This window comes from Lithobates pipiens, unplaced genomic scaffold (genome assembly GCF_037356315.1).
Source record: "Lithobates pipiens isolate NorthernLeopardFrog02 unplaced genomic scaffold, aLitPip1_a1.2 Scaffold_1, whole genome shotgun sequence".
Classification (NCBI taxonomy): Eukaryota; Metazoa; Chordata; class Amphibia; order Anura; family Ranidae; genus Lithobates; species Lithobates pipiens.
Window position 1 is genome coordinate 189,755,324 of NW_027507685.1, and position 26,827 is coordinate 189,782,150.

Here is a 26,827-nt window from a genome sequence, read left to right on the forward strand (position 1 = left end):
GAAGCTAAAGAAGATGGAGGAAAAAGAAGAACGCCAAAGGAAGACCAGAATAAAAAAGATGGAAGAAGCTGAAAGAGGAGGAAATTAATAAAGGACTTGTCAAAAAACGTCTCTTGTGTTTTTTAACCCTTTTGACACTTTTTGTGAAATGGTAGGGATACATTTGTACCCCATTACCAATTCACACGGGGGGTGAGATCTGGGGGTCTCCTTGTTAAAAGGGGGCTTCCAGATTCCGATAAGCCCCCCGCCTGCAGACCCCCAAAACCACCGGGCAAGGGTTGTGGGGATGACGCCCTTCTGCCCATCAACATAGGGACAAGGTGCTTTGGGGGGCCCACTACCCCAAAGCACCCTCCCAATGTTGAGGGCATGTGGCCTGGTACAGTTCAAGGGGGGGGCGCTCTCTTGTTCCCACTCTTTTCCTGTGGCCTGCCAGGTTGTGTGCTCGGATAAGGGTCTGGTATGGATTTTTGGGGGGACCCCATGCCATTTTTTTTTTTAATTTTGGTGCGGGGTTCCCCTTAAAATCCATACCAGACCTGAAGGGCCTGGTATATTTATGTGGACCCCCACGCATTTTTTTTTTTAAATTTTGGTTCGCGGTTCCCCTGTGGGGAAATTCCATGCCGTTTTTATCAATGAACTTTTATGTTTATTGTCGGACCGACCATTCATTAAAGCCGTGAGTAGTTTTAAATGACTTTTTCCTTTAGAAGTGTCATTTTGCGGTCAGACTGTTCTAAACACAGGGAACCTGTGCCCCTTTACAGTTATACTATAGACACCCCCCAGTAATGAAATTTAAAGGAATATTGCACTTTTATTGTTTCACTTTAAACATCATTAAAATCAATGCTCCCGTAAAAATGGCCGCTTTTAAAACTTTTCTTTTGCATTGATGCATGTCCCCTGGGGCAGGACCCAGGTCCCCAGACACTTTTTTATGACAATACCATGCATATAAGCCTTTAAAATTAGCACTTTTGATTTCTCCCATAGACTTTTATAAAAATTGTTCGCTGTTCGGCGAACAGCCAATGGTCGAGTCGAACATAAAGCCCATCCCTAATTGGGATCACACAGGCCTCTCCCATTATCTTGTATTGAGATCACTGGGGACTCTAACATTATGTATTGGGGTCACTGGGGACTCTCCCATTATGTATTGGGGTCATGGGGCACTCTCCCATTATTTTGTATTGGGATCACTGGGGACTCTCCCATTATGTATTGGGATCACATGGGACTCTCCCATTATTTTGCATTGGGGTCACTGGGCACTCTCCCATTATCATGTACTGGGATCAGTGGGGACTCTCCCATTATCTTGTATTGGGATCACTGGGGACTCTCCCATTATCTTGTATTGGGGTCACTGGGCACTCTCCCATTATCATGTACTGGGATCACTGGGGACTCTCCCATTATCTTGTATTGGGATCACTGGGGACTCTCCCATTATCCTGTATTGGGATCACTGCGGATTCTCCCATTATCTTGTATTGGGGTCACTGGGCACTCTCCCATTATCTTGTATTGGGATCACTGCGGATTCTCCCATTATCTTGTATTGGGATCACTGGGGACTCTCCCATTATCTTGTACTGGGATCACTGGGGACTCTCCCATTATCTTGTACTGGGATCACTGGGGACTCTCCCATTATCCTGTACTGGGATCACTGGGGACTCTCCCATTATCTTGTACTGGGATCACTGGGCACTCTCCCATTATCTTGTATTGGGATCACTGCGGATTCTCCCATTATCTTGTATTGGGATCACTGGGGACTCTCCCATTATCTTGTACTGGGATCACTGGGGACTCTCCCATTATCTTGTACTGGGATCACTGGGGACTCTCCCATTATCTTGTACTGGGATCACACAGAACTCCTGCATTCCAGTGATAAAACGGCCGCATACCGTGCAGCGCTGTATATCTATGTAATGTTCTGGTGCTGCTGAACGATCCTCATTCACAATGAAATCTGTCAGCACAAAATGCGCAGCAATTCAGCATTTTCTTTCTTGGCCGGTGTCCCCGCCTCCCAGAATCCTCTGCGCCCAGTGCGATTGGCAGGACGCCAGCGAGAGATACACCGAGCGCCCAGGACACCTCGTGATGGGCGGGGCCTGGCTGCAAGGTCTTAAAAAGCAGGGGCGTGACCAGGCGGAGGAGGGGGGCGGGGCTGGCTTGGGGCTTCTCTGACGGAGGGGCGGTGCTGGCCTGCTTCTTCTATGGCAGAGGGGCGGGGCTCGGCCGCTCCTCTTACCAAAAGGGGCGGGGCCAGGCTGCAGCGCTGACAGCTTTGGATCAAGCAATGAGGAAGAGTTGCAGCGCAGAGCCGTGTATATAGATAGATGAGATATATATATATAGAGAGAGAGAGAGATCAGTGATCGCCCCGTGCTTCCTGTCCGCTGATTGATGATGTATACAATGTAACATTGAGGGACTCTCTCCATAGACACGGATGGACTCACACATGGATAGATGACAGTGGAGATCTCCTGGACATAACAGGTTCATATCCACCTCTCCTCTTCCCTGTCACTCTCCTCCCTCTTCTCTATCAGTATCTGGGGGATCAACCTTTCTAATGGGGGGATTAGTGGGCAGAATGCAGCAGGGGGCGGGGCTTCACATAGAAACATTGTATCACATGGAGGGGAATTTCCACTAAATAGAGCTCTCATATATTATATATATCTATCTGATATACAGTGAGATAGAGGTACACACACAGTATTATCTGTTTATATACACTGTGTGTGTGTACCTATGTATACATTTATTTTACTTCATATATAATTATATACATAGATTGATTTATTGTGTATACAGTATATACGCTCACCGGCCACTTTATTAGGTACACTGCCTTCAATTGCTTGGTAACACAAATTGCTAATCAGCCAATCAAATGGCAGCAACTCATTGCATTTAGGCATCCAGACGTGGTGAAGATGACTTGCTGAAGTTCAAACCGAGCATCAGAATGGGGAAGAAAGCGACTTTAAACATAGCATGGTTGTTGGTGCCAGATTGGCTGGTTTGAGTATTTAAAAAAAAAAAAAAAAAAACACGGCGACTCTACTGGGATTTTCACCCACAACCATCTCTCAGGTTTCCAGAGACTGGGGGGGGGGGGGGGGGGGAATAGAAAATATCCAGTGAGCGGCAGTTACGTGGGAAGAAAATACTACGTCGATGTCAGAAGAGAATGGGCAGACTGGCTCCAGCTGATAGAAAGGCAATAACAACTCCAAATAACCAAATCGTTACAACCAAGGTATGCAGAATACCATCTCTGAAAGCACAACACAACACATCAAACCTTGAAGCACATGGGCTACAGCAGCAGAAGACCACACTGGGTGCCACTTCGGTCAGTTAACCGAAAACGGAGGCTACAATTGGTACAGGATCACCAAAATTGGAGAATAGAAGATTGGAAAAACGTTGCCTGGTGGGAAGAATTTGGCAAAAACTAAAATTTGCACGTATAAAACAAAGTTACATTTCAGAAAAGGCAATTCAGATTGCAAAGATATTAACAAGAAAGGAGAGAAGAGGATTTCTTTCAGCTCATCAGGCTGGTGGGGGTATTTTCTTGGCACACTTTGGGCCCTTTTGTACCAATTCAGCATTGTTCAAACCCCATGACCATCGCTTTATGACTACAGTGTCCCATCTTCTGATGGCTCCTTCCAGCGGGATAACGCACCATGTCACAAAGCTCCAATCATCTCACCACTGATTTCTTGAACATGGCAACGAGGTGCCTGTACTCCAGTGGCCTCCACGGTCACCTGATCTCCATCCAATAGAGTGCCTTTGGGATGTGGTGGAATAGTAGATTCGCATCAGGGATGTGCAGCCGACAAATCTACAACAACTGTGTGATGCCATCATGTCACTATGGTCCAAAATCTGAGGAATGTTTTGAACACCTCGTTGAATCTATACCATGAAGAAATAAGCAGTTCTGAAAGCAAAAGGGGGTCCAAGCCGGTACTAGCAAAGTGTACCTAATAAAGGGGTCGGGGTGTATTTTTATATATATATTTGTATACAGTATATGTACACACGTTTTTCAGACAACTTGGTATTGCTCTGAAGCTCTGCCCCAGGATTTTTATTTTTTTTGTTTTGCATAGAGTGGAGAGGGATTTTCAAGCTGTCCGGTTTTTATTGCTGTACCTGTTAGAGAGATTCACTTTTGGGAATTTTTTTTTACGGAATATATAGAGAGGGTGAAAGTAAATGCAAAAGTTTGGGGTTGTCACCAGAATAATAGAGGAGGAATCTTTCAATAGGAACACTAGTTCTGGTGACACTAACCTTGGAGAGATTGCCTCTCACTTTCTCTTTCACGCAAGCGGCCAGGAGGTGGTTTAAAAAAAAAAAAAAAAACACAACAGGCAGTTGAGCTGCAATTTTACCGCCCACCTGAAGCCCCCATTCACATATCAGCATTTTGTACCTTGAAGCCTGAAGCTTCAAAACGCTGGGAGGGAGGAAAAAAAAATCTATTCTCTACGGAGATCGTTCACATCTCCGCTCCAAAACACCTGAAGGTCAAAACAAGTTCTGGAGCTTTTTTTTGTCCCTCAAAATCGGGCAGATTTGGTAATTTTTGTCACGGTTGTATTCCCATACAAATGTGACAGTTTTTTGTGCGCTTTTTTGCTCACATTTTAAAAATAAAATATGAGTACTATATTACTAAATAAATGTAAAATGATCACACATAACTAAAGCATCATAAATAAGTAAAATGAATATGTATTAATACTTTCATAAATAACCTCTAACCTTAAAATATTAATTACATTAATGATAACACTCAAACAAAAAATAATATAATAATAATTATTATTTTTGTGTTAGGGTGTTTAGTTATTTTTTATTATTTTATTTAAGGGCTAAGGGATACATTTAAGGGTTATTAATTTTTTTTTTTTTTTTTGTGTATCTTACATTTATTATTCGTATAATAAAGAAAAATAAAAGAAAAATAAAAGTAAAAAATAATAAATAACCCCAACTCCTAATCTTGGGGTTAATGCTGTTAATGAGTTGTCAATTGGCCACCCCTCTCTCTCTCTCTCTCTCTCTCTCTCTCTCTCTCTCTCTCTCTCTCTCTGTTCTTAGAACATGTACTATTCTTTTCTGTGATAGGGCAGACAGACAGATGACTGACAGGACCCACCCCCTCCATTCATAGAACCCTTAATATTATTATTTTCTATGAATGGGGGTCTGTCAGGTAAGGTGGTTGGCCATGTCTTGTTAGGTTTGCAGTTGTGCCATACGCTCTCCATTTTCAGATGGCGTGAACAGTGGTCTTTGAGATGTTCAAAGTTTGGGATATTTTTTGGATAACCTAATCCTGCTTTAAGCTTTTCCACAACTTTATCCCTGACCTGTGTCTGGTGTTTTCCTTGGCCTTCATGATGCTGTTTGTTTACTAAGGTTCTCTAACAAACCTCCAAGGGCTTCACAGAACAGCTGTATTGATACCAAGATAAAATTGCACACAGATGGACTCCATTTACTAATTATGTGACTTCTGAAGGCAATTGTTTCCACTAAATTTTAGTTCGGGGTATCAGAGTAAAGGGGGGCTGCATACATATGCACCCCACACTTTTCACATATTTGTAACAATTTGTGAAAAACCTTTATCGTTTTCCTTCCACTTCACAATTATGTGCCACTTTGTTTTGGTCTATCACATAAAATTCCAACAAAATACATTTATGGTTTTGGTTGGTAAAATGTGGAAAATTTCAAGGGGTATGAATACTTTTTTTTTCAAGGCACTGTATTTTTATTTTTTTTCCATTGAGAATACTAAAGTTGCCAATGTTAATTATAAAATGGTAAATGTAGACCTGCTACAGTCATTGGCAAGCGACACCGGGGCGAGGTGATTTATTTATAGAGACGTTGTATAATTGAAAGTTGTATGACACACGAGCCTTGAGTAATTTACATACCAACATTAATACTGTAAATATTAATACAGGCTCTCCGCTCAGCTAACAGCCCAGGAACCGGTCCGCATGGATCCGACGTCTTCTGAGCCAAGCAACGTGCCATCTGCCATGGTATGATGAGTGGGAAGGACAGGGCTGTGTGGTCGGTGAGAGATAACGCAGAGCCGGTGGTCACCTTACATTCAGGTTGGTTGTCTGAAGTTAACACACCTCTTTTTTAAACTTTTTTATTTTTTTTAAACCTACCTCGACTATTAATGTCCCTTTAAAGAGGAAGTAAACCCTGATGAGTTTACTTCCTCTTTGATTCCCTGCAAAGGTAAAGCATAATGGACTACTATGCATCGCATAGTAGTCTATTATGTGTCACTTACCTGACACAGGAGCCAGCGAACTCACCGCTGTCCCCTTGTGTACGGAGCATCCATCTTCTCTGTGGGTCTCGCTGCTCCGGTGCTGTCATTCCACGGAGCCGCGATTACGTCACTCCCGTGCATGCGCACGGGAGCCGCCACTCGTGCTGCGCTCAGCGCGCCTGCGTGCCGCTGTCTACGGCGCATGCGCTGTAGATAGCGGTGCCCGTCTTTTGGCAAATATCTCCTAAACCGTGTAGGTTTGGGAGATATTTCTTGGACCTACAGGTAAGCCTTAATCTAGGCTTTCCTGTAGGTCAAAGTGGTTTGTAAGGGTTTACAACCACTTTAAATAGCTGGCCTAAACAAACCATTTACTGCACTTGCTGGGTGCTCTGTATGAACTTTGTGTAGTATGACCTACATCAGGAATATGCAATTAGCGGACCTCCAGCTGTTGCAGAACTACAAATCCCATGAGGCATAGCGAGACTCTGACAGGCTCAAGCATGACAGCCAGAGGCAGAGGCATGATGGGACTTGTAGTTTTGCAACAGCTGGAGGTCCGCTAATTGCATATCCCCGACCTACATAGTACTCAGCCCTGTGTTCTGCCTGCAGAACGCAAACTTCCAATCCCTCACCCTGAACAAAATAGAGTCGGGCTGAGCGCTGCTCAGACATTCATGGGAGGGAAAGGCGGGCAGATTACGCCAAGCTGCCCCCCATTTGCTGGTATTCTCACCTAAGCAAGAATGATGTATTCCCAGCTGCCCGCAGCCTCCAGGAATGCTCACTTCATGCATCCCAAGAAGCTTTGGAGCAATCTAGAACACAATGTGCCTCATCTGGGGGCCAATGTCTCAGCAAAGGTTTTTGCATTTGGCCCCCTGATGACACTCAATGGAGCATGGCCATCAGGGGCCCAACCGTAAAAAAAAAACCTTGAAAAGGCAGCTGGGATCTGATGACCTAGGAAAAGAAGGTGTTGGCGCTTGGCCCAATTACAGCATGGCAACGCTGAATTTATGTGGAAAAGGGAGTATGGGTTTTGAGAATACTCCAGCGAACAAGAGGGGATTAGAAAAAAAAAAAATAACAGAGTTAAAGGATAACTCCACTTTTGTGAAAAAGCAAAAAAAAAAAAAACCTTGTACAATTGCTACAAAACCCATACCGTAATTTAAAGGGGTTGTAAACCTGTTTAGAAAAAAAAAAAACACAAACACGTAATACTTACCTCCACTGTGCAGTTCGTTTTGCACAGAGTGGGCCCCGAACCTCCTCTTCTGGGGTCCCATGGCGGCTCTGGTGGCTCCTTCCCACATGGAGTGTCCACGTTGGAGAAGCGCTCTCCTTTGTGGATACCCATGCTGGCGCGCTCCTGAGTCCCGCATCCGTCTATTCATACAGAATGCAGGACTCGCGCCCCCCCCCCGGCGCTGCGTCATTGGATTTGATTGACAGCAGCAAGAGCCAATGGCTGCGCTGCTATCAATCTATCCAATCGGGACACGAAACACCAGATACAGATGGTGTGCTTGTTCCCGGACAGAGGATGACAGCCTCCAGGGGGGGGGGGGGGGGGGGGGGCCTGGAGAACGAAAAAGGTTTTTCACCTTAATGCATAGATTGCATTAAGGTGAAAAACCATGAAGGTTTACAACCCCTTTAACTGCTCTAGCCCCAGAAGATTTTACCCCCTTCCTGACCAGAGCACTTTTCGCGATTTGGCACTGCGTCAATTTAACTGACAATTGTGCGGTCGTGCGACGTTACACCTAAACAAAATTGATGTCCTTTTTTTCCCCACAAATAGAGCTTTCTTTTTGTGGTATTTGATCACCTCTGGGGTTTGAATTTTTTGCACTATAAAAAAAGCAATACTTTTTGCTATAATAAATATCCCCCAAAAATATAAAAAAAAACTATTTTTCCTCAATTTAGGCCGATATGTATTCTACATAATTTTGGTTAGAAATAAATAAATCGCAATAAGCGTATATTGATTGGTTTACACAAAAGTTATAGTGTCTACAAAATAGGGGATAGATTTATGGCATTTTTATAATTTTTTTTTGTTAGTAATGGCGGCGATCAGTGATTTTTATCATGACTGACATTATGGTGGACACATCGGACACCTTTAACACTATTTTGGGACCATTGTTATTTATACAGCGATCAGTGCCATAATAATGCACTGATTACTGTGTAAATGACACAGGCAGGGAAGAGGTTAAACACTAGGGGGGGCAATGAAGGGGTTAAGTGTGTCCTAGGGAGTGATTCTAACTGTGGGGGGGTGGGCTAACACTGACATGACAGCGATCACTGCTCCCGATGACAGAGAGCAGTGATCTCTGTCATGTCACTAGGCAGAACAGGGAAATGCCTTGTTTACATATTTACACTTCCCCAGTGTGCGGCTCCATGACATGATCGGCGGGATACCGGCAGACAAAGTCCAGCGAGTCCCGCGGACACAGTCACGCTGTATGCGGCACGCTCGCCCACTAACCCCGCCAATTAAAGGGGACGTACAGGTATGCCCATTTGCTCACCCACTGCCATTGTGCCCACGTATACCACTGTGCAGTGGTCGGCAAGTGGTTAAGGTTATTAAAATGTACCTTTCCTTTTCAATCTACAGCTGCTCTAATTTTTTGTAAATGTAATGCAATATGGCAACCTGGAGGCATTCTGTACACAACTAATGTACAGAACACCACCCCCCCCCCTCAATTAATGTAATTTCCCATTTGTGTGATTGGTTCACCGATTTTCCCAGAAGTCTGCACCAAGATACTAGTCGGATTTTAAGCATCCTTTGAAATAGGAATTCGTTTTGGTTAGATACTCCAAGGGATGCAGACACAATAACTTTCTCATTAGAACACTAAGGCCGCGTACACACGCGGGGACTGTTCGCCCAACTTTGTCCGTCAAACAGTTTCGGCAAACAGTCCGCTCAAAATTATCATGGACGGACATGCCCACACACGACGAACGAACAGTTTGCTGAAACCGTGCGCGATGACGTGAACGGCACGTACGACGGGACGAAAAATACGACGTCCTATACACTGCATTATAACTTTCGGCGTGTAAATCCTTTCTGAGCATGCGCGGAACTTAGTTTGACGAACAAGCCTACACACGGGCGGACTGTTCGCTCAAACAAGGTTTCAGCGGACAGTTTTACGGAATTTCCGAAAAACCTTGTTCGTCAAACTGTCCGCTGAAACTGTCCGCTGAAAGCCCACACACGAGCGGACTGTCCGCCCAAACACTGTTCAGCGGACAAAGTTGGGCGAACAGTCCGCCCGTGTGTACGCGGCCTGAGAGTGCCTAAGGTGATTATAACAAACCAGACCCTCCCCCATTCAGAGCCAGTCTGCAAAAAATATGGTGAAACAGACAGTGATATCTTAACAGAAGTTAGGACCCTGCTAGAAAGTTTGTTAAAATCCCTGCAATCTACTTCACCCAGAGGGGATTGTTTTTTTCTAAACAAAAGCAGTGTTACACTTTAAGTTCCTCTTTAACAAGTTTGTTATAAACAGTAAGAAAATCAATGCTATTTACAGTGTGAATTCCAACTGTAATGCAATGTGCATAGACCCCCTGCCCTATATACATTACACACACCTGACCCCTGTCCTATGTATGTTACACACACACACCTACCCTTCCTATATACCTACACACACACCTGACCTCTGCCCTATATACATTTTAAACACCTGACCGCTGTCCTCTGTACGTTACACACACCTGACCCATGTCCTATGTATAATACATGCACCTGATCCCTGCCCTATATACAGCATCTCACAAAAGTGAGTACACCCCTCACATTTTTGTAAATATTTTATTCTATCTTTTCATGTGACAACACTGAAGAAATGACACTTTTTTTATACAAGCTGTACACTCACTACTTTACATTGTAGCAGTGTAAATTTGCTGTCCCCTCCAAAATAACTCAACACACAGCCATTAATGTCTAAACCGCTGGCAACAAAAGTGAGTACACCTTTAAGTGAAAATGTCCAAGTTGGGTCTAAGGTGTCAATATTTCGTGTGGCCACCATTATTTTCCACCACTGTCTTAACCCTCTTTGGCATGGAGTTCACCAGAGCTTCACAGGTTGCCACTGGAGTTCTCTTCCACTCCTCCATGACCACATCACAGAGCTGGTGGATGTCGGAGACCTTGCGCTCCTCCACCTTCCATTTGAGGATGCCCCACAGATGCTCAATAGGGGTTAGGTCTGGAGACATGCTTGGCCAGTCCATCACCTTTAGAGCCGGTTCACACAGCGGGCGATGCGAGGCGACACGACTCGCCTCGCCTCGCTCTCGCAAGTCGCCCCCGTTCTGTACAATGGAACCGTTCTGAGAGGAGCGACTTGAGTCGCTCCGACTCAGAAAAAAGGTTCCTGTACTACTTTTGGGCGACCTCGGGGCGACTTGCATTGACTTCTATACAGAAGTCATTTGCAAGTCGCCGCCGAGGCCACTGCAGGTCGCGGCGAGGCAAGTCGGAGTCGCCTTGCCTCGCCTGCAGTGTGAACCGGCCCTTACACTCAGCTTCCTTAGTAAGGCAGTGATCATCTTGGAGGTGTTTGGGGTCGTTGTTATATTGGAATACTGCCCTACTACCCAGTCTCTGAAGGGAGGGAATCATGCTCTGCTTCAGTATGTCACAGTACATGTTGGCATTCATGGTTCCCTCAATGAACTGTAGCTCCCCAGTGCTGGCAGCACTCATGCAATCCCTGAGCATGACACTCCCACCACCATGCTTGACTGTAGGCACCACACTTGTCTTTGTACTCCTCACCTGGTTGCCGCCACACACGCTTGACACCATCTGAACCAAATACGTCTGACTTAGTCTCATCAGACCACAGGATATGGTTCCAGTAATCCATGTCCTTAGTCTGCTTGTCTTCAGCAAACTGTTTGCAGGCTTTCTTGTGCATCATCTTTAGAAGAGGCTTCCTTCTGGGACAACAGTCATGCAGACCAATTTGATGCAGTGTGCGGCGTATGGTGTGAGCGCTGACAGGCCGACTCCCCCCACCCCTTCAACCTCTACAGCAATGCTGGCAGAACTCATACGTCTATTCCCAAAGACAACCTCTGGATATAACGCTGAGCATGGATTTGGAGGTCTGAGCAGGGCCACACAGTGTCGATGGCTGGGTCAGGGCTGAAGAGAAGTATTTGTCCTAGTAGAATGCACTTAGGTGGGAGGAGGGAATTGATTGTAAACTAATCAGTATCCGCTGATAGTTCTTATTAACCTTAAAGGAAGGTCTATAACGTCCGAGTCATGTCAGACAACCTGAACTAGCTAAAGTTCTGACCTTTCCTTTATACAGGTCTATACAACGGACGATTATTGACTGTTCTGCCTTGTAAATCGGGAGCTGAACACACGGAGCAATGCTTCAAACGCCTACAGGACTGCGGAATACAGGTGATAAGTGATCTGCATGGAAACTGTTTCATGAAAGTGGCTATTATAAATTTAAAGAGCAACTCCACTTTTGTGGAAACAAAATAGTAAATAAAACACAATAGGATATACAATTGTGACACAAGTTATATTGTAATTGAATTACCTTTCCTTTTCAATCGGCAGCGCTGTCAGTTTCTGTAAAAAAACAAAAAAAAACAATGCAATATGCCAACCTGGAGGTGTTCTGTACACAGATGGTGTACAGAGTGACCGCCCGCAGATATGCCATTTCCTGCTTGTGTGATTGGCTCACTGATCTTCCCACAAGTCTGCACTAAGATACAGGTCAGGATTTTGGCATCCTCTGCAACACATCTTTTTTGGAGAGATGGTGCCAAAGGGAAATCATGTCTCAGGCTGCAGACCCTGCCACTTTCGTCATTAGAGCCCTGCAAGTGCAGCAGCCGAATGATAATTATAATGACACTCCCATTCAGCTATTTCTTCAGAATAACAAAAGGTAGGAATCTGCGACAACGTTTGTTGAAATCTTTGCAACGTACAGAGATCATCCAGAGGGGAGTTGTTTTTTTTCCTCAACAAAAGTGGAGTTACCAATTAAAGTGTGTGCAAACCCCAACAATTATCTTCTCTTAATTGATTCCTTTTCAGTCTGCAAAGTATACCATTGAAAGTGTTTTGTTCTATCTGATTCGTTAGTGTCAAAATTACTGTTGAATGTTGCCAGAAATCCTGTAAGTTGATAACTTCCAGTGCTTTCTAATTAGATGTTGAATACTCAGCGCTTCTTGTCAAACCTTATATAAGTCAAGCGGCTGAACACCAAACTATGGTCTTAAAGCAGGGTTTCACCCTAAAGTGGAACTTCCGCTCATCGGAAAAAGTCACATTTGGCACCTTTCAGGGGGGTGCAGATACCTGTCTAAGACAGGTATTTGCACCCACTTCCGGGCATAGACTTCCGTGGGAGTCTATGCCGTTTCCTGTCCCGCCGCGCTGTCTGCTGGGACACACACGGGTCCCAGAGCCAGCGCGGACCACTCCTAGTGCGCTGCGTGACTCGTGCATGCACAGTAGGGAACTGGGAAGTGAAGCCGCAGCGCTTCACTTCCTGATTGCCACTCCTAGAATGGCGGCGGCAGCAGCCGAGAGACCGATCGGTCTTGGCTGCCGACATCGCTGGACCCTGGGACAGGTGAGTGTCTATTAAAAGTCAGCAGCTGTAGTATTTATAGCTGCTGGCTTTTAATATTTTGTTTTGTAGGTGGAATCTCTCTTTAACTTGGACCACAGTCCCAGGATATATACGAAAAGAAGAAGCGCAGTGCTATACCTTTAAGACCTTACATTACCCAATATTTGTCTTAACCACTTGCTTACTGGGCACTTAAACCCCCCTCCTATCCAGACCAATTTTCAGCTTTCAGTGCTGTCGCACTTTGAATGACAATTGCGCGGTCAGGCTACACTGTACCCAAATGAAATTTTTATAATTTTTTCCCCCCCAAATAGAGCTCACTTTTGGTGGTATTTGATCACATGTGCAATTTTTTTTTTTAATGTAAAAAGACAGAATTTAAAAAAATATATATTTTTTTTATTTTGTTTTAAAATTTTATAACAGGTAATTTTTTGTCTGTCATGAGGTGGCACTGATGGGCACCGATAGGTGGCAGCGATGGGCATTGATAGGTGGCACTTGTGTGCACTGTTAGACTCTATAAATGAGGCTCTTCCTTTTCCGGACCGATGTCCCTTTAAGATAATCCGGTGATCGGCTTTTTTTTTTTTCTCCTCCGCTGTCAGCTGTGAGGAGAGAAAAAAAAGAAGGTTCACAGCTTTTGTTTTGATCATGTGATCAGCTGTCATTGGCTGACAGCTGATCACATGATAAGAGGCCGAGACTGGCCCCTTACTCGGATCAGTGATCACCCAAGTCTCATTGACTCAGTGATCATGGCGCACGCAGGGAGCGTGCACAGGGGAGGCCGTCATATGAATGATGGCCACAGCGCGGATGTCAGGTGGTTAAAGTGTTTTTTTACTTTCATGCATTCTATATTTATACTATTTTACAGGTGAGGATTTTTTTTCAATTGCCTATATATATTTATTGCCTATATATATTTATTTATTTATTTTTTGATTGGTTCCCTGACCATTACAGCCAGAGGAGAGTGTAACCTTTAACCGATTCCTGACCAGCGCACGCTGATGTACGTCGGCAGAATGGCACGGGCAGGCATATTGGTGTACAGGTACGTGCAATCTTCAATGCCGCCCTGCCATCGCATGCCGGTCGGGACACCCGTGAGTCCTGTGGACTCGATTGCCGTGGGCATACCCACGATCGTCTCACGGGGCGGCTGAATGGAGGAAATGCCGTTGTAAACAGCATTTCTCCATTCTGCCTAGCAACTAGTGATGCTGATCTCTGCTCCATGTGATTGGAGCGGAAATCAGTGTTCACTAAATGAAAGCCCAACCCCCCACAGTTAGTAACACACCCCTAGGAACACTTAACCCCTACACTGCCACCCACTGGTTAACCCCTTCACTGCAAGTGTCATTTACACAGGAATAAACATAGCCTTAGGTCAGTGTATGAAGAGGCACACTTAAGTTTAAAGTGTCTTTAACCACTTACAGACCGGACCATTTTGCTGGTCAAAGACCAGACCACTTTTTGCGATTCGGCACTGCGTCGCTTTAACTGACAATTGCGCGGTCGTGCGACGTGGCACCCAAACAAAATTGACGTAATTTTTTCCCCACAAATAGAGCTTTCTTTTGTTAGTATTTGATCATCTCTGCAGTTTTAAATTTTTTTGCGCTATAAATAAAAAAGACAATTTTGAAAAAAACAAACAAAAAATAAATGTTTTTGTACTTTTCGCTATAATAAATATCGCCTTTAAAAAATAATAATAACATTTTCAGTTTAAGCTGATATGTATTCTTCTACATATTTTTGGTAATAAAAATCGCAATAAGCGTATATTGATTGGTTTACACAAAAGTTAAAGCATCTACAAAATAGGGGATAGATTAGTAGCTTTTTACTAGTAATATGCGATGTGTGATTTTTTATTGTGATTGCAACATTATGGCGGACACATCGGACACTTGACACATTTTTGGGACTATTGGCATTTATACAGCAATCAGTGCTATAAAAATGCATTGATTACTGTAAAACTGTTATGGGCATGGCTTAACACTAGGGGACGATCAAGGGGTTAACTGTGTTCTAACTGAAGGGGAGATGAGAGTTGCTAGGGGAAGAGATAGATTGGTGTTCATACTTTGTATGAACATGCAAGCAGTCTCTTCTCCCCTCAGAGAACCGGGATCCGTGTGTCACGAGCGATAGCTACCACCGGGCACTCACATTGGCTCCGGGGGTGAGCAACGGACATGCGCACCTCCGGCGGTGCGCCCCTAGTGGCCACATGGCGAAGCAACATAAGGTAACGTTGTTTTGCCCAGCAGTGCCATTCTGCCACAGTACAACTGCTGCGGCTGGTCGACAAGTGGTTAAAAGAGGACAGTGTCAGTTGGTAGAGCAGTGGGTGTGTGGACAGTGTCAGTAGAGCAGTGGATGGTGTCATCTTGGCAGTGGATGGTGTGTACAGTGTCAGTAGGGCAGTGTATGGTGCCAGTCAGTAGGGCAGTGGATTGCGTCAGTCAGTAGGGCAGAGGTTGGTGTCAATCAGTAGAGCAGTGAGTGGTGCCAATCAATAGGGCAGTGGACCGTGTTAGTAGTTTATTTTTATGTTTTTTAATAATTGTTTTTGTTTTTTTAACATCCCTGCTGTGGGGCTTTAGTGAAACATTAGGGGTCTAAACAGAAACCTGAGAAAGGAGTTGAGGACTGTGTCCTCAATCTCCAATTCTGTATCCTCAGCTGAAATAGACGAGTTAACAGGAAGAGCTCTGCAAAGTCTTCCTGTTCATTCACAAACTGAAGAATAATAAACAGTTTTTGGTACTGATCACTCACAACTTTCATTCAGAAAAGGAACGGGCCAGTAAATGACAGATATACCAGCCTCTTCTGCTGCTCTCCATCATGAAATGATTCCTGCAGCAGCTGGGAAGGAGAGGAGGGGAAGCGGGCAGAAAATGTGAGGTGGGGGCCAGGGGGGAGCACACAGGGGGGGCCCGGGTAGCAGAAGAAACGGTAACCTGAACGGGGGGGGGGGGAGGCATTTAATGATACAGATTCCCTGTTCCGATGGCCCTGCAGCTGCTGAAACATGGGGGAGAGGAAAAAAAGCTTTGATGGAGATCAACGTCTACTGACAGCACTAAGGAGGCTTTTTTTTCTCCTGAAATGCATGGCTGTATATATTGCTAAAGAATGTACCAAAAAGTGCGATAAACTCCTGTACCAGGTGCTCCTCAGTACACATCTAAGAATTTACCATCTGGCAAGTGCTTACTTTGTCATTATCAGAGAGGTAGCAGCCTGGGACCAGAACAAGGTCCATCTATACTATATTTCAACCAGCGCTCAAAAACTCCACTCACCCACTCGCATTTTGCAAGAGGGCTGGCGAGAAGGGCTGCGGGCACCGCCGATCACAGGGGAAGAGAGGGGTGCCGTCGGCAGGAGGATCAGAGCAGGGACCACCACAGCTTTCATTTCAATAGCTGTGTGTTCCCCGCTGTGCGCTGTCACATACAGCCCCTCTTTTTCCGGGACTTTGATAGACAGATCACCTGTCTAATCCTAGGACAGGTGGCGTGTATAAGTACCTCGGACAGAGGGGGGGGGCTTATGTGACGACATGCGGCGGGGGAACACACAGCTATTGAAATGAAAGCTGTGATGTTCCCTAATGCTCTGATCATCTGGCAGGCGGCTCCCCTCTTCCCCTCCACAGGTAGCCTGCATTGGACACAGGCTGCATTGGCGAACACAGGCAGGCTGCATTGGTGGGCACGGATAAAGAATTTAATTCTGTTCTGCATAATACATTTAAGTCATTTCATGATACAATTAATGGGGGCGGGGCAGGGCAACTGGTGGCAAGTAACCCCTGAGGCCTGGCTAGTAGCTCAGGACTTGAAAATTTGAGCCCCGTTTCAACCATAGATCTGTTTTGGTGAAAGAAAAATCACTTTACGGTAGATCAAAACCAACTTTCAGTTCTATTGGTCCAGTGCTATCACACACACACGGCACGGCGATAGTGTAAGAAGATAAATTCATCTAAATCTTTGTCTCCCTGCCAAACCAGTAGGATGTTTGCTGGTGGTGTATGCTGGAGGGATACAAATATTTGGTGTACCTTGGAAGGTCCTCTTCCTCTTGGGCCCACTGCCTGGAGAGGGTATGCTTTGCGTAGAGTTCTCTTCCACCCAGCCCCGTAGTTTGGGGTGGGTATTGTGCTAAAGAGGGTCCAAGCTTGGGGGCTGAGGCTTAGGGTATTTCCAGGGAAGGAGATGCAGCAATGTGTCCACCTGGATTGGAGCACCATTGCTGATTACAATGCTGAAGAGAGTGTCTGGAATAGCTGGGTACAAGCTGTGGCCATTACAGAGAATTCTGGGAACTCGTTCAAGGAAGTCACAAGATGCATTAAACCTGCTTCACAGGTTTCTATTGTATATGTTTTATTTAGGCTTAAACATCTATTGTAGCCTCAAGTCTTTTTCCGTTGATATTTTCTCTTCCTCATTTGCATTCCCACTAAGAACACAAAACTGAAAAAAAAAATTCTTTTTTTGACCCTTCCTACTGACCCAGCTCGTGTCCTATCTCACTTCTCCATTTCTTTGTAAGACACATTTATTCTGAAATTACAAACAAATTTTCTCCTGTTAGAAAAGTCTTTATTCTACTGCGATTTCTGGTATTAAAGCGGCCTTTCCTTGTAAGGAAGACCAGCAGTGAAGGCTTGCAGCTTCACAACTGGTACCCTACTGCACTTTTTGAATGGCCTGGTGGCGGTGGAAGGAGGCAGTGACCAGGTCTCCTGAAACCTGTAAAAAAAAAAAAAAAGTTACTCGCTCTTCCAACCCCCCCCGAAAGGAGCCAAATCTGGCAGTGGGGCAAGGATACAAACAAGTGGAGCTCCACTTTAAGAGCTGCAACTCTATACTCCTCCAAACTATAGTACCATGAAAAAGTATTCACACCCCTTGAAATTTTCAATATTTTGTCATATTACAACCACAAATAATTTTTTTTTAATGGGATTTTATGTGATAAACTTATGTCGCGTACACACAATCGGAATTCCGGCCAGAAAAAGACCGATGAGAGCTTTTCATCAGAAAATGCAACCGTGTGTATGCTCCATCGGAATTTAGCTGTCCAAATTTCTACCAGCCAAAAATTGATAGCATGTTCTCAATTTTCCAGACGGAAAAACTTTCTATCGGTAATTCAGATCGCGTGTATGTAATTCTGACACGCCAAAAATCACGTATGCTCAGATTCAACTATGAGACAGAAGCTATTGGCTACTGGCTATTGAACTTCTTTTCTAGTCACGTCGTACGTCACCACTTTATAAATGATCGGAATTTGAGGTGACCGTGTGTAGGCAAGACAGCTTGAGCTGAATTCCATCGGAATTCCGTCAGGAAAACCATCAGAGCTTTTTCTGAATAGAATTCCGATCTCGTGTACGCGGCATAAGAAAGTGCCACGTAATTGTGAAGTCGAAGCAAAATAAATGGATTAAAAAAAAAGAAATGTGAAAAGTGTGGGGTACATTTTGTATTCAGCCCCCGAGTCAATACTTTATAGAACCCCCTTTCACTGCAATTACAGCTGCAAGTCTTTTTGGGAATCTCTCTACCAGCTTTGCACATCTAGAGTGACATTTTTTGCCCATTCTTCTTTGCAAAATAGCTCAAGCTCTGTCAGTTTTGATTAACAGTGTCTGAACAGAAATTTTCAAGTCTTGCCACAAATTCTCAATTGGATTTAGGTCTGGACTGTGACTGGGCCATTCTAACGCATGAATCTGCTTTGATCTAAACCATTGTAGCTCTGGCTGTTTGGTTTATTAAAAGTCAGCAGCTACAAAAAGTGTAGTTGCTGATTTTTAATAAACAGATGCTTACCTGTCCCACGGTCCAGCAATGCGGCCAAACGCAGCGCTGCTCCTCTCCCCCTCTCTGCCGGTGCCTCCATTTCCACTCTGGGCACCTGGCCGTGACAGCTTTCGGCTACACGGCTGGGCACACATGGCGCATGCGCAAGTCGCACTGCGCTCCCGCAGTGGACAGGAGATCTCCTGGGACCTGTTGTGTCCTAGGAGAGGCTGCCTAAAGCGAAAGGAGAAGTTGCCTTGCCGGTCCCTGGGCAGAAGGAGGAAGTGGGACAGGAAGTTGTCAGCGCCCCCCCAAAAAAAAATACCAAATGTAGCATGTAAGGGGGCGAGGAGTGCTTAAAGCAGAAGTTCAATTTTTGGGTGAAACTGCTTTAAGTGCCCAGTGGTCAAGTGGTTAAATTCCTTGTAATAGGTATAAAAGCGACCCAATTTTTTATTTTTATTTTTTTAAGTACAGTGTAAAACTAAAAAAAGTTAAAATAATAAGAAACATTTTTTAAAGCACCCGTCCCACAGATCGCAGAAGCGAACACATACGCAAGTCACGCCGCATATGAAAACGGTTCGAACCACACATGAGGTATCGCTACGATCGCTAGCGTGAGAGCAATTCTTGCACTAGACTTTCAACTCAAAACTGATGACCTGTAGAGATTTTTAAATGCTGCCAATGGAGATTTTCAAGTGCCAAAGTTTGTCACCATTCCACGAGCGGGTGAAATTTTGATGCATGACATGTTGGGTATCAATTTACTTGGCCTAACATTATCTTTCACAATATAGAAAAAAATTAGGCTAACTTTACTCTCGTCTTATTTTTAACTAAAAAATGTGTATTTTTTCCCAAAAAATTGCACTTGCAAGATCGCTGCACAAATACGACATGACAAAGTATTGCAATAACCACCATTTTATTCTCTGGGGTGTCTGAAAATGTTATATATATATATATATATAATCATTTTATATTCATATTATGTTTAGGGGTTCTAAGCAATTTTCTAGCAAAAAAAAATATATTTTTTGGCCATACCTGTAAAATTCTTGAGTACATCATGAGACACAGAGTTAGGCTAATATTCATTACCTACTGCGTTATACTTCATCTCCAGGTGACTGACCACTGGTAGACCAAAGGTCTTTAGGCAGGAAGTGATTCCCTATATAACCCCTCCCATACAGTAAGAACTTCAGTTTTGTAGCAAGCACCGATTCCTCAAAAAGAGGGGAGGGACCTCGGTGTCCCATGATGTACTCAAAGAAAATGATTTTACAGGTAAATTTAACGTAGAAAATCCTATTTTCTTTTTCATACATCATGGGAACACACAATTAGGCTAATATTCATTACCTGCTGGGACGTCCCAGAGCAATAGCCTTGAGGAGAGGGAGACACTCAAACAATAGCCATCAGACCTTATATGGCAGCCCGAAATACACTGCGGCCGAAAAGCCAAATCCTTGGCTGCTCAAACATCCACTTGATAAAATGTTGCGAATGCATGCACTGAAGACCAGGTAGCAGCCTTACAAATTTGAGCCACAGATAACCAATGGCGAAAAGCCCAGGAGGTTCCTACACCCCTGGTAGAAGGAGTTCTCACACTAAATGGAGGAGCTTTACATTTCAGACTATAGGCCTAAATGTGAGGGTAGGTTGGTGTCGCGCTGTTCTGGTTTAAGGTATTACACGGGAGGGGATAGTTCCCTATATTTCTCACTCAACAAATATAGATTTTTTTTAAAAATAGCTTAACATATCTAGTGGCTCTTTAGGGTATTTACTTTTATCATTTTTTGTTTTTTTTCCCCACACTATGTTTTGGTCTACCTTATGAAATTCACGTTTATTAATTTATTGCACTTAGCACTGATTTAGAGGCTCTGTAGGGTATTTATTTTTCATTTAGAAACAGATTTTATCATTTTATAATTTTTTTCTCACATCATGTTTTTTCTATCTTATGATAAGCACGTTTATTAACCACTTGAGACCCGCGCTATAGCCGAATGACGGCTACAGCGCAGATCTCCTTTTCCGGGACTACGTCTATTGACGTAGTCCCGTGCACGAGCGGCCTGTGCGCCCCCTGAGGGGCGCACGCGGCGCGCTCTGTGATCGGCGAGTCTACGAGACTCGCCTGATCACCGATCCATGCAAGGGGTCGATCCCGACCCCTTATCACGTGATCAGCTGTCAGCCAATGACAACTGATCGTGTGATATAACGGAGCCGGTAATCGGCTATTATTCCTCCTCGCGCTGACAGCGCGAGGAGAAAAAAAAAAAGGCGATTACCGGCGGCCGTGATCGGGACATCAGTCCCGATCACGGTCAGCTCTGCCAGTGCCCACCTGCCCCCGGCCAGTGCCCACCTGCTTTGCCTGCCTGAATAAAAAGTGTCCCCCCTGTCAGTGCCACCCAGCAGTGCCCACAGTGCCACCCAGCAGTGCCCACAGTCTGCCTCAACAAAGGTGCTGCACCCCAGTGCCACATATCCGTGCCCAGCAGTGCCGCCCATCAGTGCCCAGCAGTGCCACCTATCAGTGCCCATCAGTCCCATCTATCAGTGGTACCTATCAGTGCCCCTTAGTGCCACCCATCCGTGCCACCCATCCGTGCCATCTTATCTGTGCCCGTCTTTGCCCATCAGTGCCGCCTTATCTGTGCCTATTAGTGCCCACCAGTGCAGCCTATCAGTGCCCACCAGTGCAGCCTATCAGTGCCGCCTCATCAGCGCACTTCAATGAAGGAGAAAAATGACCTGTTTGCAAAATTTTATAACAAACTATTAAACATGATTTTTTATTTTTTTTTGCATCTTTTTTTGTTTGTTTAGCAAAAAATAAAACTCCGAGCTGTAACTAAATACCACCAAAAGAAAGCTCTATTTGTGGGAAAAAAATGATAAAAATTTCATTTGGGTACAGTGTTGTATGCCCGCGCAATTGTCATTCAAAGTGCATCAGCGCTGAAAGCTGAAAATTGGTCTGGGACTGAGGGGGGTTTAAGTGCCCAGTAAGCAAGTGGTTAATCTATTTTGGTCACCTGATTTCACTTTTATTTTAAATGAAGTTTTATACATTGCACCAAGAGACATGTAGTTATTTATTTACCCTGGTTTTATTAGCACTTAGTACTTTTTTGCTTGCTGGGTCTGCTGAAGGTGACGGAACTAAGCTTATATTTCCATACTGGTGCATGTTTAGTCAGCTAACCATAGCTGGCTCTGCAGTGCGTTTACTTTACTTTTCTGATAATTCTTCTGACTATATTGTTCGTATTGGTGTACCACGATTACACTGAGCTTATCTTTCTGGTCAAACAAGTATTATATTTCTTGTGTGGGGTCTAGGTAAAGGCACCCCTGTAGTGCGTTTACTAATTTAAAATAAAATGTTTTAATTTTTTTAATAGCCTGGGTTTATTTCAGTGTCTGATAATTTATATAAATATAACTATATTATATGCACTTCTAGCTAGAGGGGAAGTGTTTCATATTGTGTTAAGGGATAATACCCCCCCCCAATATCTGAGTGAGAAATACCTCTCCCACTCATATTTGTTGAGTGAGAAATATAGGGAACGATCCCCTCCCGTGTAATACCTTAAACCAGAACAGCGCGACACCAACCTACCCTCAAGTTATAACTAAGTGGATTTGGTTTGATCCATCTTGGTGAACGCAGCAGTTCCTCGATCTCTCTCATAATAGTGGCAGCACAGGAATAACTACCCTATTAGCCTATAGGCCTAAATGACCAAATGACAGACTCAATTGGCAATGGAAGCTTTGGAAGCTGCCTGCCCCTTTTCGGGTTATTTTGGTTAAACAAAAAAGGAGTCTGATCCTCAGATCTCTGCCAATCTAGACAAATAAACTGACTGCCCGGACAACATCCAAAGAATGCAGTCTCTTCCGCCAAATGAGGCGTAGAGAAAAAAGGCAAAATAAGGTCCCAATTTAAATGAAAGGCCGACACTGCTTTTGGCTCCCTGCACGAAAGGGCCTCAGACACCCTTCTAGCTTAGGTGATGGCCACCAGGAAGGCTGGCTTGTGTGACAGCAAGTCTAATGGAATTTCCTTGATAGGTTCAAATGGTTGTTTCTGTAACAGATAACACCACGTTCAAGTCCCAAGGACACATAGGTGACCGAATGGGGGAAAGCAAGCGAGTTGCCCCTTGCATAAAGGTTTGGATCAGTGAATGGGAGGATAAAGGCCTTTGGAAGAATACTGATAGGGCCGAAACTTGACTTCTGATTGTACTCAAAGCCAATTTCATTTCCACAGCTAACTGTAGAAAAAAAGAGTTCTCCCAATCGCATATTTCCGAGGATGCCATTTTTGGCTTCACAAACAATACAAGTCTTCCAGACCTTATGATAGATCTTCCTGGTGACAACTTTTCTAGCATTCACCAAGGTAGACAGCATTGGTCCCGAGATTTCCTGGTCCTTTAACACCCTGGCTTCGATAGCCATGCTGTCAAATTTTGAGACTGTAAATTGGGGTGGAATATAGGACCTTGAGACAGTAGATCGGGGAGCAGTGTTATTGTCCATGGCCCAGCTATTGTCAGTCTCTCAATCTCTGGGAACCAGGGCCTACTGGCCCAGGCTGTTTCCACCAGAATGACTGGAACTCCCTCTCTGAATCCTGCGTAACAAATGTGGAAGGAGAATGAACAGAGGGAGAGTATAAACCAGGGAGTACTGGCTCCATGGAACTACCAGAGCATCTGCTCCAATTTCTAGAGAATCTCTTGTTCAGGACACAAACTGCTGTAGCTTGTTATTGAACCTGCATACCAGTAGGTCGACCTCTGCCCATCCCCCAACGTTGGCAAATTTCCCAGAACACCCCTGGGTGTAGGAACCTTTCCTGGTGGCCAAGATAATCTGCCTTACAGTTTTCTATTCCCAGGATATGGACTGCCGATATAAAAATCGGTACATGTCCCTCTGCCCAGGCTAGTATGTGGTTCACCTCCTTCAGAGCTGAACACCTCCTGGTACCTCCTTGGTGGTTTATATAGGCCACTGCAGGGGCATTGTTGGATTGAACCATGATAGGGTAGTCCTGAAGCTCCACCATCCAGGACCGTAGGACCCAGTCTTACTGCATATAATTCCAGGACGTTGATGCGCAGGATCTGTTCTATCCTTGACCATTTCCCCTGAGCGGTAAACCTTTCTAGGGTCGCTCCCCAGCCTGAGAGACTGGCATCTGTAAATCGGTACTCTTCAAATTACCAGGAGGAAGAATCTTTCCTTTCGCAGGTTCTAAATCTGGAACCACCAATTTAGGCTTAAGCGTGCCCAAGGAGATAACATTGGATCACCCAGGGCTTGTCCTCCTGTTCCAAGCCAACAAGATGTCTTGTTGTAGAGGCCTGGAACTAGGCATAGGGCACCACCTCGGAGGATATCATCCTCCCTAGAAGACTGATGCACTTGATTCTTCAAGGCATAGATCCCTACAGGTAGCAAGAATACTCTTGCTTGGACTGTATCTAGGATCAGACCTAATTACTTTAGACCTCAAGCTGGTTTCAAGGCTGACTTTTTGCCATCTGATCCAGCCTAAGCTTTTTAAAATACCGCACTGTGCATGTTATGCTCTGTTCTAGAGTAATGTGTGATCTGAGCAGGAGGTCATCCAGATACCCAAGCACCGAGATCCCTTGGGCCCTTAAAAGACCCAGTACTGGTGCTAGGACCTTTGTGAACACCCGGGTAGAGCCAAACAGAAAATAACATTCCTCTATTGCAAATTGCAGGAACATCTGATGAGGCTGAACGATAGGTACGTGTAAATACGCGTCCTTTATATCGATGGAGGCTACTACTGAGCGGACAGACTCCATTAGAAAGGACTGGATTAGTAGATACTGGTTCAGGGATCTTAGTTCCAAAAATGTGATTGGTTTTTAAACAGAAAAATAGGTTCACTTTTTCGAATACAGGAACCTGTACAATCGCTCCTTGATGCACTTAATTATGTAGTGCCTTAAGCAATAAGTATTTTTGGAGGAACCCAAGGGATTGCTGGATCTTAAAAACCTGAGGGGGACCCCCTGCAACTCCAGCTGTTAACCCCGGGATATAATTGAGGTGACACACTCGTCCTGAATTATTGTTCTCCAAATATCCGCAAAGTGCAGCAGGCTTCCCCTCCACCTGATGGCGTGGGAGTGGTCCCCCCAAAAGGAGGGCTTGTTGCTGGGTTTAGAAGAATTTTGGACCCAGGCCTTTTTCTGGCCCTGGCCTTGCCCCTGTTGGCAGCAGAACTGCGATGGCACCGACACATTTGAGGAAGCCGTCTCTGAAGTTTTAAACGAGGGACGCCTGGTGCCTTTCTTCACAGGAAGTAGAGAACTCTTCCCTCTGGAAATCTTTTGGATATATTTGTCGTAATGATCACCGAATAAATGTTCCTCATGAAAGGGGAAACCTGCCAAAAACTTTTCAAAAGAAAGCTCGGCTGAACAGTTCTTAAGCCACAAGTCTGTGCATATCTACAGTCGAGAGCTAAACGAGAAACCTGTAGTATTGAATCCTTTAAAGGCATCAACATCAAATTGGCCTATCAAGCCGTTTGACCTGATCCTTTATGGACTGGCAGATACCAATTGCCGAAACAGCTGACTGAATAGCTGAACTGGCCAAAAGAAAAGGAAGCCTTTAATAATGACTCCAATTTCTTGTCAACAGGGTCTTTCAAGCCCTGTGCATTATCTACTGGACAAGTCAAGTTCTTTTTTCAAGTGATTGTAAAGGATAATTTTTTTAACCACATATACTTTTCCCCACCGTGCAGCCCCGATCATCCATTTCTGGGGTCCCTCGGCAGCTCTCGCAGCTGCTCCGCAGATAACCCCCTAGGAGAAGCACTCTCCCGGGGGGGTTACTTTGTGGGTGCGCTCCTGAGTCCAGCAGTTGCATCCCTAGACGCGAATGTTGGACTTGGCCCCACCCCCACCTCATTGGATTTGATAGCAGTGGGAACCAGTGGCTGCGCTGCTATCAATCTAATCAAGAGCTGGGACCCCATGAAGAGAGGCACAGTTCATCCTTGCTGAGGGAAATACCATTTGTTTTTTTGCATAGGATGCATTAAGGTGAAAAAACAGGAGGGTTTACAACCTCTTTAACCACCAGGCGCCCACGCTATAGGCAGAAGACAGCTACAGCGTGGTGCTCAATTGCCATGAGAGCGTCCCTGGACGCACTCATGTTTACTACTTCCCCGCGCACCGCCGTGGGCGCTCATTGGGGAAAATCTGTGTTGGCTGTGTCCCTTGGACACAGCCAATCACAGCGTCCATTTAGCACTCGGAGTGTCCAATAGGAGATGATCTCAAGTGTAAACATATGAGATAATCTCATTGCCGACTCTCCCTCCTCACACAGAGACCGCGTGTGAGGAGGGAGAGCGACCTGTGCTTCAAATCTGAGTGAACACTATATAAAACACAGTGCCCACAGTACATAGTGCCACCTGTCAGCGTCACATGTCATCAGTGTCGCATGTCAGTGCCATAATAGTGCCATCTGTCATTGGTGTCACATTTCATTGTCCTGGTGCTCCAGGGCCTTCACAAGTGTAATAGTCAACAAATTAGATGTGTAATTTATGCTCCTAGAACACCTGATGGTGCTCCCTGCATGCTGGGCCTCTCTGTGGCCAGGCTTTGAAAAAGTCCCACACGTGGTATCGCCATACTTAGGAGTAGCAGAATGTATTTTGGGGTGTCATTTGTGGTATACACATGCCATGAGAGAGAAATAACCTATTACAATGAGAATTTTGTGGGGGGAAAAAAAATCATTTTAAAAAGAGCTGTGAGTGGCGTTTGATAACGTATTTTATTTAGTACCATTGGTACATC

General features: G+C 44.7%; 1 protein-coding gene across 2 annotated transcripts in view; it reads left to right on the forward strand.

The window, feature by feature from the left end:
• TMEM268 (transmembrane protein 268) overlaps nt 1-26,827 on the forward strand; it is a 133,237-nt gene that overhangs the window by 57,892 nt on the left and 48,518 nt on the right. Inside the window, exons 1-3 of one of the 2 annotated variants that reach the window (XM_077479045.1) lie at nt 2,305-2,529; nt 6,041-6,197; nt 11,758-11,855. In XM_077479045.1, the coding sequence (XP_077335171.1) occupies nt 6,125-6,197; nt 11,758-11,855 (171 nt within the window). In that variant the 5' untranslated portion in view covers nt 2,305-2,529; nt 6,041-6,124. Of the gene's footprint in view, nt 1-2,304; nt 2,530-6,040; nt 6,198-11,757; nt 11,856-26,827 lie in introns of those variants that run through there. The other variant, XM_077479046.1, reaches the window with a different exon arrangement.